The sequence below is a fragment of the Prunus dulcis genome, chromosome 1 (genome assembly GCF_902201215.1).
Source record: "Prunus dulcis chromosome 1, ALMONDv2, whole genome shotgun sequence".
Classification (NCBI taxonomy): Eukaryota; Viridiplantae; Streptophyta; class Magnoliopsida; order Rosales; family Rosaceae; genus Prunus; species Prunus dulcis.
In genome coordinates this window covers 21,427,286-21,438,882 of record NC_047650.1, presented here as the reverse complement: position 1 = coordinate 21,438,882, position 11,597 = coordinate 21,427,286, and the positions used below count along the sequence as shown (strand labels likewise).

Genomic DNA, 11,597 nt, shown 5'->3' with positions numbered 1-11,597 from the left:
GGGGAAATCAGGGCCAGGTACAGGGATCCCCGAATTTGCAAAATCCCCGACCGGGGATGGGCTGGGGATGGGATTGTCATCCCCATCCCCGAACCCGGCCCGATAAGTAATATATTTATTTATAATTAATATATATATATTAATATAATATAATAAACAAAATTACCCTAGAGAGTCGCTATCTGTCTGTCGCTCCTTATTCCTTCCTCCTACACGGGCTGCTATCTTCTCAAATTCTATGAGCAAGTGACTGCAATTCAAATTTCGACTGCACATCAAGTTTACTGTCAGCAATAAGGTTCTCTCTCTTTGACAATTTTTATATTGTTTACTATATTGTCTATAAGCAATTAACACCACAAAAGCTGTTTTGATTTGATAATTTTATATTGTTTTACAGCTTTAACACCACAAAAGCTTTTTTGATTTGATAATTTTATATTGTTTTAGTTTGTTGTTTCGACTGCAAGGCCTATGCATGTTTTGATTTGATAAAAGCTATTCTTTGTCTGATATGCATGCTTTGTTCTAATAAAAGCTATACCTTTTTTTTTTATATGCATTCTTTATTCTTTTCCTTTTGAGAATATATTTTTTGTCATGACTAATTCTTTTCTTGTTGTTTGATATTTTACCTTCCAATTGATGTATCAGTCTTTATAATTTTTTTTTTCCTAGATGAGTGACGACAATGAAGAGACTCAAGTTCCTGAAACCCAAATTGAGGAGGATAACAACCCTACACCAAATGAAAATGATAGCAATCCTGCAGTAACTGAAAATAACGACACAGAAGCCACAATTTCAACTCAAGCTGCTATGAATAAAAGGAAAGGTAGATCTCCTGCTTGGGAACATTTTGAAAAGAAAGAAATTTGAGGTCAAATAAAAGCTGTGTGCATTCATTGTAAGAATATCTTAGGCGCAAGTAGCAAGAATGGGACTAGACATTTACTTGATCATGTAAAGTCTTGTCTTTATAAAAGACAAAGAACCATAGATCAATCAATGTTGAATCCTACAAAGTTGAGTGATGGGAGTGTCAAACTTGGCACTTATAATTTTGACCACGACCATGCCAGGAAGGCACTTGCAAATATGATTATTCTTCATGAGTATCCATTATCCATGGTTGATCATATTGGATTCAAGATGTATTCCAATGCTTTGCAACCATTATTTAAGGTGTGTTCTCGAAACACAATCAAGAAGGACATATTTAAGGTTTTTGAAGTTGAGAGGGAGAAAACAATGAAGTTGTTGGACACCAACAGAAGTAGAATTGCCATTACAACGGATATGTGGACATCGAATAATCAAAAGAGAGGATTCATGACTATCACATCACATTTCATTGATGATGCATGGAATTTACAAAGCCGACTAATAAGGTAAAAGTAATATACTTTTCTTATTTGAATTATTAATCCTATTTTTTTTTTTTAAATAATTAGATTGTGACTTATTTGGGTTTTACTATAGGTTTATATATGTTCCATGTCCACACACGGCGGAGGTACTTGCTGATGCTTTATTGGAATGCATGTTCGAATGGAATCTTGACCGTAAGTTGTCTACCTTAACTGTAGATAATTGTTCTACAAATGATTCCATGATTGCGATAGTGTTAGATAAGATTTGCTCGAGTTCACTTATGTTAGATGGACGTTTATTCCACATGCGGTGTTGTGCTCATATTTTGAATTTGGTAGTGAGAGATGGCTTAGAGGTGATTAAAAAAAGTATTGAGAAAATTAGGTACAGTGTTGCATTTTGGCTAGGAACCCAAAAAAGAGAGGAGAAATTTCTTGAAGCGGCCAGGCAATTGAGAGTTCCAACCTCTAAAATGTTAGAACTTGATTGTAAGACTAGATGGAACTCTACATATTCCATGCTTAAGACTGCAATGATATACAAAGATGTTTTTCCTCGTTTGAAGCACCGTGAGCCATTGTACAAAGAAGTGCCTAGTGAAAGTGATTGGGCAAAGACAAAGGAGCTTGTTGATAAGTTGGCCATGTTTTATGATGTGACTGTTCTTTTTTCAGGGACCAAGTATCCTACTGCCAATCTTTACTTTAAGAATATTTGTGCTATTAGATTAGCAATTTATGATTGGCTTAGTTCTGAACAAGAAGAGGTGCAAGCAATGGCATTACATATGCAAACAAAGTTTGAGAAGTATTGGGATACAATGCATGGTTTGATGGGAGTTGCAAGTATTTTGGATCCAAGGTATAAGATGAAACAAATTGAATTTTTATGCCCTCTAATATATTCAAACAACGCAGCTCAAGAGATTAAGAAATATAAAGATATTCTCTATGACTTGGTCAAGGAGTATCAGTCAAGATCTCAACAAAGTCAACAGGTGCAATCTGAATCTTTGATTCCTACTTCGTCATCTAGACCATCTATGCCTAAACTTGATTTGGTAAAGCAATTGGATGTGTTTGTTTCTCACTCCACTACCCATGGACATGTTAAATCTGAGTTGGATCATTATCTAGAAGAGTCTCTTTTACCTAGGAATGATGATGATGATTTTGATATATTATGTTGGTGGAAATCAAATGGGATCAAATATCCTACTTTGCATGATATTGCTAGAGATATTTTGGCCATTCCTGTATCCACAGTTGCTTCAGAGTCTTGCTTTAGTACTAGTGGAAGGATTATAAGCCCTCATCGTAGCCGGCTTCATTCAAACACAGTAGAGGCATTGATGTGCGCTCGCGATTGGTTATGGAGTGAGATAAGAGGTATTGAAATATTTTTATGCTTATATTTTTCATATTAAGTAAAACATTTTATTGTTGTTTTCTAATAATTTTTTTTTATTTATACTGTTAGCTTCAAGCCCTAATGAGAACGAAGCTAGAAGAGTTACCGTTCAAGATGAAGAAGTTGATAATAATGAGGAAGAGGTAACATTCTTATATTTAATAGCTCTCTTTAATTTTTTAAATAGATTTTTCTTATATTGGCCAGTTTCTCATTTTCTTTTAAATAATTGTAATGTTTTATCTTATTATTAATTTTTTCTTTTGTAGGAGTCTACCATTGAAACAGAGAACATATCTTTGTTTTTTGATTAAAGCTATGAATGATGGAGCGTAGGAGAGTTCATTGAAATTGTGAAGTTTTATTTGATGACAGGATATTGTTAATATTTCTTTAGGATTGGTTTTCTAATTTAAGACTAGAAGGATTTATTGTGCTTATTGAAAAAGTTTCTAAATATTTGGATTGAGAAATTATTTTAACAAGAAATATCTTATTAAAAACCGGGGATTGGGGCGGGTATGGGAGACACTTCCCCGATGGGGACGGGGACGGGGATTCCCCGAAAAGCCTAAACCGGGGATTGGGGCGGGGACGGGGACGGGGATGGGGAGCGGGGACGGGGATGGTATTGCCATACCCGGCCCCTAACCGGCCCAGTGCCATCCCTAGTGTCATTATTGCTCGCTTCACCTCTACTGTTCGAGCAGAAATTCTTATAATAAGAATATCTTCCACAGGTTCTCAGCTTTACTTTGCGTGCCAAACCACTAAACGGGTTGAGATGGTCCTACTTTAAACTTGACTTATATATTGCATTTTTTAATATAATTTTTGTACCTCTTCATTTAAATATTGTTTACAATTATGTAACTATTTATTATTTGTTGAAAAAAGAAACCAATAAATTTATTCAACCTCACCGTGAATGCTCGAACTTATACCCACCCACTCGCTGAGCCGTTATTTGAATGTGAATGCCCATACGGGCTATGCAGGTGTGTCCCCACCATTTACTACATCTCTTGATTGCAACGTTTGGCCCGGTGTTCTTATTTCTGGGAGTCCTCGTTGTCAGTTTTCACCTGCTATTCATATTCCTCACCTAGGGAAGTATGTTGTTCGTGTGGATTTCTTATTAGTTTATCCTTAGAGAAGTGGAGTTTCGTTACTGCTTACTTTACCACCACCTTACCCCTTACCAAACAACATGTCGTTAAAAATGAAGGCTTTGTTTAGGGAAGTCTCGAGCAAAATAATGCTCGCATGGAATATAGATGTCAAATGAGTCACGCATAGCTCGCCTGACTCGTTTAGAGTCTACGCATTTAATAAATAGGTCATGTCAGGCCTATCCATTTATGAAAATCACCAATCTCGGCCCGAACCTGCGACCCTAGCCCATATGAGCTCAGGTCGGGCCACTAAACAGCCCGAGATGGGCCCTCTCCAAATTTGACTTAAGTTTTGCATTTTTTTTTTGTAAGTTTTTTACTATTTCATTTAAAAGGTTTTTTTATTTTATATTTTTACAATTATGTATATATAAAAAAGATTTATTATTTGTTGAAAAAAGAGGCCAATAAGTTTATTCAACCTCGTCGCGAATGCTTGAACTTATATCTAGTCACTTGTCGAGCCACTAGTCGACTGTGCATGCTCACATTGGCTATACTGGTGTGACCCCGCCATTAACTACTTCTATTTGATTACAACATTTGGCATGGTGCTGTTGTTTTGGGGAGGGCTCCTCGTTCTTACTTTTCACATGCCATTCATATTCCTCACCTAGGGAGGTGTTTTGTTCGTGTGGATATCTTATTGGTTTATCCTTAGAGGATTCTTGATCCATTATCATACAACTCCATTCTGGTACTTCTCATTGCCCTTCAGCTTTTACTACCAAAGAAATGGAGTGACATTACTGCTTGCTTCACCACCACCTTACCAAACTACATATTGTCAAAAGTGAAGGCTTTGTTTAGGGGAGTCTTGGGCAAAATAATGCTAGTATGGAATAGAGGTGTTAAACAAGTCGGGACGGGCCAGGCCGGGCCATTTAGAGTTGTAGCATTTAATAAACAGGTCGTGCGAGGCCCGTTCATTCATGAAAATCAACAATTCCGGCCCGAGCCCATGATCCTAGCCCATATGGACTCGTGACGTGCTCGTGCCAAACCACTAAACGGGCTGAGATACGCCCACTCCAAATTTGACTTATGCATTGCGTTATTATTTTTTTGTAATTTCTTTTATCACGTCATTCAAATCTTTTTTTTAATATACAATGTATATACAAATAAGATTTATTATTTGTTGAAAAAAGAAGCCAATAACGTAATTCAACCTCGCCGCGAACGCTGGAACTTATATCCAGCCACCAACCAAGCCGTTAGTTGACTGTGCATGCCCACACGGGCTATATGCCGGTGTGTCCTCACCATTTGCTACTTTATTTGATTGCAATGTTTGGGGGCTATTTTGGGGGTCCATCATCAGTTTTCACCTGCCGTTCATATATTTTCACCTCGTGAGGTATGTTGTTTGTGTGGGTATCTTACTAGTTTATCCTCAAAGGATTCTTGGTCCTTTATTGGTGGCTAGTTATGGTTGTGTCGTACAACTCCCTTTTGGTACTTCTCATTGCCCTTCGGCTCTTACTACTAGAGAAATGGAGTGTCGTTACTGCTTGCTTCATCACCACCTTACCAAACTACATGCCTTAAAAATGAAGGATTTGTGAAGGGGAGTCTCAGCAAAATAATGTTAGTATGGAGTAGAGGTGTCAAACTAGTTGTGCCGTACCGAGCTAGTCCCTTTAGAGTCGGCTCATTTAATAAACGGGTCATGTCGGGCCCTTCCATTCATTAAAATCACCAATTCTGGTTGGAGCCCACGGCCCTAACCCATATGGGTTCGCTTCGTGCTCTTGCTGGGCTACTAAACGGGCTGAGATAGGCTCACGTCAAATTTTACTTATGTATTGCATCTTTTTTACCACTTCATTTAAAATGTTTTATTTATTTATACTTATGTATATGCAAACAAGATTTATTATGTGATGAAAAAAAAAAGCCAATAACATTATTCAACCTCGCTGTGAACTTTCGAACTTATATCCAGTTACCTGCCGAGCCTCTAGTCGATTATGCATGCCCACATTGGCTATATTGGTGTGATCCTGCAATTAACATCTTCTATTTGATTGCAACATTTTGCATAGTGCTGCTGTTTTAGGGAGGGGTTCTCATTGTTTGTTTTCACATGCCATTCATATTCCTCACATAGGGAGGTATGTTGTTCGTGTGGATATCTTATTGGTTTATCCTTAGAGGATTTTTGGTCCATTATTGGTGGCTAGTTATGAGTGTGTCGTACAACTCTTTTCTGGTACTTCTTGTTGTCCTTCGGCTCTTACTAACAGAGAAGTGGAGTGTCGTTATTGCTTGCTTCACCACCACCTTACCAAACTACATGTCATAAAAAATGAAAGCTTTGTTTAGAGGAGTCTTGGGCAAAATAATGCTAGTATGGAATAGAGGTGTCAAACAAGTCGGCCGAGCCATTTAAAGTCGTCGTATTTAATAAATAGGCCTATTCACTCATGAAAATCACCAATTTCGGCCACGAGCCCACAACCCTAGCCCATATGAGATCGGGCCATACTCATGCCAAACCACTAAACGGGCTGAGATTGTCCCACTCCAAATTTGACTTATGCATTGCATTTTATTTTTTGTGTGTAATTTATTTTACCATATCATTTAAACCCAAGACCCTAGAGGCATATGCATGAGAGAGAGAGAGAGAGAGAGAGAGAGAGAGAGAGAGAGAGTGAAGCTGACATGCAATCACTAATGCTGAGGCTTTATCACTCAGTTTTCAAGGCTAATGTTTTTTTCTTCACAGTTCCAGTATGATATTGCATTGTTGTCAAAACATCTATAGAAGAAATAAAAAAATTCACTCAAACGGTTGAGTTTAGTATGTAAATTTTACAAACCCGATTTTCAAATCTTGAAACCGCCATTGGACTCAACTTCTATATCTCTCTATTGGTCCAAGATACTCAAGGCCGACAACTAAGCCCATAATATCTTTAAAATTGAAAACCCAACCCAAAATTTCATGATAAAAAAGACGTAGAGAAGTGGGTCCAAATCATGACCGTTGATCGGTGGACACAACTGGAACAGCAGAGCATCTCTACGTGTAATATAAGCTCATCACAAACGCTCACTCAATCTCAGCCGTTCATCGCCGACGTCATTAAATCGTTTTGACCATTTTATTCGGATGGTCCATTTTGCATATCAAGGTTCGTGAACTGGAGCTCTCTCCATTTCCCACCTGAGCATTCTCTCTCCTTCTCTCTCTCAGTCTCGTTCTCGTTGATTGCCTGATTCGGCGACGCATCGAGGTTCATCTGCCGCAGTTCTTGCCATGGTAAGCAATCAATTTCTCTATCCGCCCACATCTTTTGTTGAATTTTATTTTTGAGGCTTAACATTCACTGCCCTAGGTTTCACTCTGATTCAAGCTCATTTCCATGTTTCTATCAATCCATATTTGTTTTGTATATTATTTTATTCCGAAATGTGTTCTTTAGTAGATCTGTGGGTTTTTCTTCTTTTCCTCGATTTGCTATCTGATTGGTAACTGGGAAAATTGAGCAAAGGTGCTGGAAAGGGCGAGAAAATTTAATTATGAACGGGTTTTTAAGGTATTTAATACCTGTTGGAGCTCTCCTTAGCTAAGCCCATCTTTTAATTAGGCTTGATTGAAGAAAGGTTTTGACTTTAGGTTCCAAATTGGTTGCGAGTCTTTCAGTGGACATCTTTATCATCCCCATTATCACCATTTTCTTTTTGTCTTAAAGCTGCTTTGAAATATAGTGGTGATTAGGGAATCACCTTAGGCTTCTTGGATTAATTCAATTTTTGTCTTGGGTGAGTTTTGTGTGAAACTATCTCCCAGGTCAAACGCATGTAGTTTGGTGTAGAGATAAATAATAGGGAACACAGAGATAATTCTAGAAATGCTGAATCGAAGATGTACAAGCCACATTTCAATCTTCTAGTGCGTGTGCTCGTATTTCCATCTTCATTAAATATAAAGAATCTATAAGAAAATAAATGTTGCGTGTAGGCCACACTTTATCGTAATATTAATGTTTCATTATGGTTGCTGTGCTGTAATTTGATGTTGGATTTTTTCATCCATGTTTTTTGGAAGTTGTTTCATGTGAACTGTAGTTTTATTTTGATTGTTAACTCTGAAGAATACATGTTAGAGACACAGTTCACTATGGGGAAATGAACTGATCTGACTTCTTTATTGTTAATACATAGGCACCCATCAAGGGTATTCTTTCTCTGCCGAGAGCAGCTTTAGCTCGTCATCATGGTGAGAAGTGGGGCCTAGGGTTGAGATCATTCAGCACTCAGGGTGCAACAACTGCTACTACTCCTCAACCTCCACCACCTCCCCCACCTCCAGAGAAAACCCATTTTGGTGGTTTGAAAGATGAAGACCGAATTTTTACCAACTTATATGGGTTGCATGACCCATTTCTCAAAGGTGCCATGAAACGAGGTGACTGGCACAGAACCAAAGATATAGTTATTAAAGGTGCTGATTGGATTGTCAATGAAATGAAAAAGTCTGGCCTCCGTGGACGTGGTGGTGCTGGTTTCCCATCTGGCCTCAAATGGTCTTTTATGCCAAAAGTATCTGATGGACGTCCTTCCTATCTTGTTGTCAATGCTGATGAAAGTGAACCTGGAACCTGTAAGGACAGGGAAATTATGCGCCATGATCCACACAAACTTTTAGAGGGTTGCCTGATTGCTGGCGTTGGGATGAGGGCCAGTGCTGCTTACATCTACATAAGAGGTGAATATGTGAATGAACGGATCAACCTCGAAAAGGCCAGAAAAGAAGCCTATGAAGCCGGGTTACTGGGCAAAAATGCATGTGGATCTGGTTATGATTTTGATGTTCATATCCACTTTGGTGCTGGTGCTTATATTTGTGGTGAAGAAACAGCGCTTCTGGAGAGCCTTGAAGGGAAACAGGGGAAGCCACGATTGAAGCCTCCTTTCCCTGCTAATGCAGGGTTATATGGCTGCCCCACCACTGTTACAAATGTGGAAACGGTGGCTGTTTCTCCCACCATTTTAAGGCGTGGACCAGAGTGGTTTGCCAGTTTTGGGAGAAAGAACAATGCAGGGACAAAATTGTTTTGTATTTCAGGACATGTGAACAAGCCTTGCACAGTTGAAGAGGAGATGAGTATACCCTTGAAAGAGTTATTAGAGAGGCACTGTGGAGGTGTGAGGGGTGGATGGGACAACTTGCTTGCGGTAATTCCAGGTGGTTCATCTGTTCCACTACTTACCAAGGATATATGTAATGATGTATTGATGGATTTTGATGCCCTGAAGGCTGTCCAGTCAGGATTGGGGACTGCAGCTGTTATTGTGATGGATAAATCAACTGACATTGTGGATGCAATTGCGAGGCTTTCTTACTTCTACAAGCACGAGAGTTGTGGGCAGTGCACACCATGTAGGGAAGGGACAGGATGGCTTTGGATGATCATGGAAAGAATGAAAGTCGGGAATGCAAAGTTGGAAGAGATTGACATGCTTCAGGAGGTGACCAAGCAGATTGAGGGGCACACAATCTGTGCTTTGGGGGATGCTGCTGCCTGGCCTGTGCAAGGTCTAATAAGGCATTTCAGGCCAGAGCTTGAGAGGAGGATCAGGGAGCGTGCAGAGCGGGAATTGCTGGAGGCAGCTGCTTGAGTGCTTCTCTCAGGTTGCTTCTTGTATCTATTCTGCATTCATTTCTTCATTCAATTTCTAAAAGTAAGAAACTTAAGGAGAAAAACTATACAAATAACTTCCACTTGCTGTACTTTGGAATATATTTGTTATTTTGTTGTAAGACCACCCATCAGGTGGCCTGATCTGGTTTTCTGAACCTATACACATATGTGGGTTCTCTTGGATTTAAGGAAAGAAAAGTAAAACATTAGAAGGATGTCTTATATGTTCATGTTGAGCAATAAACTTGCTACACTGTAGTCTTTTCTTTTCTTCGTTCAATGGTTGACTGGATATATTACTTGGGAGATATCCTATGTTCTACCTTCGATAGTGAATTGCGGAGATCTCAACTGGCAATTTTGATGTTAATATGATCAAGTTAAGAACACTCAGAAAGATAAGTAGAAGATTAACTAGCATTGCTGCTTCTATGTCTAGTGGACTTGATGCATCCGTCTTTGTCTTCTGAGTAAATTTAGATGTTATTGACAGAACTTTTCAGCGTATGTGGGGTGGGGGCGGCGGCGGTTGGGGTTTTTAAATGTTTTCTTCTTTGATACGTGAGATCACTAAGTTGCTGTTGGCTAACCCTTTGACATTTTTCTATGGGCTAAAGCATTTATCACTTGGTATAATAAAGGATTTTTCTGCTTTGTAGGTTAAAGCTTGTATTGGTGGAAATCATGGAATAAAATAAAATATGTACCCCAGATTTCGGGAAGATAGGTTACTCGGGCGGCGGCTGGTGGTCCAGCTGCTCGTGTTTGTTTTTAAGCTGTATCAACTCTATGACCTCACTGTCCCAGAGAAACACTGATTTATTGTGGGAGTGTCTGGGCAGGATATTTATGTTGTGGTGTTTCCAGATAATGTTTTCCTTACACAGTTGGAATTTTGTTAATAAATTTTGTTTTTCTTTCCCCGTTTTATGTAATGAGATTAATAAAGTACTTGGGCCCCGTTTGGTAGGCTAGACTGGACTGGATTGCATTAACCTCTCTATACTGGACTGGTTGTGATATGATTGGATTTTAAGCAGCTGTTTGGTGCAGTAACCACCAAGATGAGATTCTCAGGACTGACAAAATTTGCAGAATAAAAAAATTACAAATAAATGTATAAAAATTATAATAATGCATACAAATCTAACCAATTAGCATATCCAAGAACAATCATAATTTTCACAAAATCGACACAAACAATGACATGCAAAATATTTCATTCACAAAAACAAAACAAAAGAAATATATTATTTGAGTTGAGATATGATACTGAACTACTGAGAAATGAAAACAAAAATATATCTCAACTCAATGTTTCCTTTAGATTGTCTTTTCATCACAATTTTTTCTCAGGAAACAGACACGGAGAGAGAGAGAAAGAGAGAGCATACGCCAAGCGATTCTTATAATGGAAAAGCTCGGCCAGATCGACGGGAAGCGGCGACGATCTGCGCAACGCAATCTTGCTGCAGTTCCTCCATGCCTTGGTCTGCGCGATCCGATGCTGCTGCAAGAGGAGAAGATAGAAGGCGTCAAACCAGAGGAGGCGCTCGCTCTCGCAAGACGACGCGGCTTCTAAACCCACGTTTGGGTTTGGGTTTCATAACCTTAGTTATTTGGGACTTTGATCCAGAGGCCATATCCAGTCTGAGACACATTTAAGCTCACCAAACAATAGTTAGGAACCATGTCCATTTTAATTGGAAATATCCCATTCAATCCAGCCCACCAAACAGGACCTTGGGTAGAGTGTACAGATGGGATTGTCAACGTTTTGCTTCTGCAGCTTGAGTTGATCGACCTAAAATACGGATACATACACACACGCAATAAGCTAAAGGGTGTAAACTGTGTAATACTAATTATCACCAAGTTGAGCTTTCGGCCTTGACGGCCGTTACATTTCTGGTTGTTGAATTGAGAAGATTGGGCTAAGGACTAAGCCCAAACTCTAAGGTTGTCATGATCCCCAGCAATG

General features: G+C 39.0%; 1 protein-coding gene across 1 annotated transcript; it reads left to right on the top strand.

The window, feature by feature from the left end:
* The first annotated feature begins 6,988 nt into the window (after positions 1–6,988).
* Positions 6,989–10,590, top strand: LOC117627143 (NADH dehydrogenase [ubiquinone] flavoprotein 1, mitochondrial). The gene is made up of 3 exons (XM_034359072.1): positions 6,989–7,230; positions 8,136–9,606; positions 10,276–10,590. The coding sequence occupies exons 1-2, from the start codon at positions 7,228–7,230 to the stop codon at positions 9,591–9,593; spliced, it is 1,461 nt and encodes a 486-aa protein (XP_034214963.1). The 5' UTR covers positions 6,989–7,227; the 3' UTR covers positions 9,594–9,606; positions 10,276–10,590.
* Positions 10,591–11,597: the final 1,007 nt, after the last annotated feature.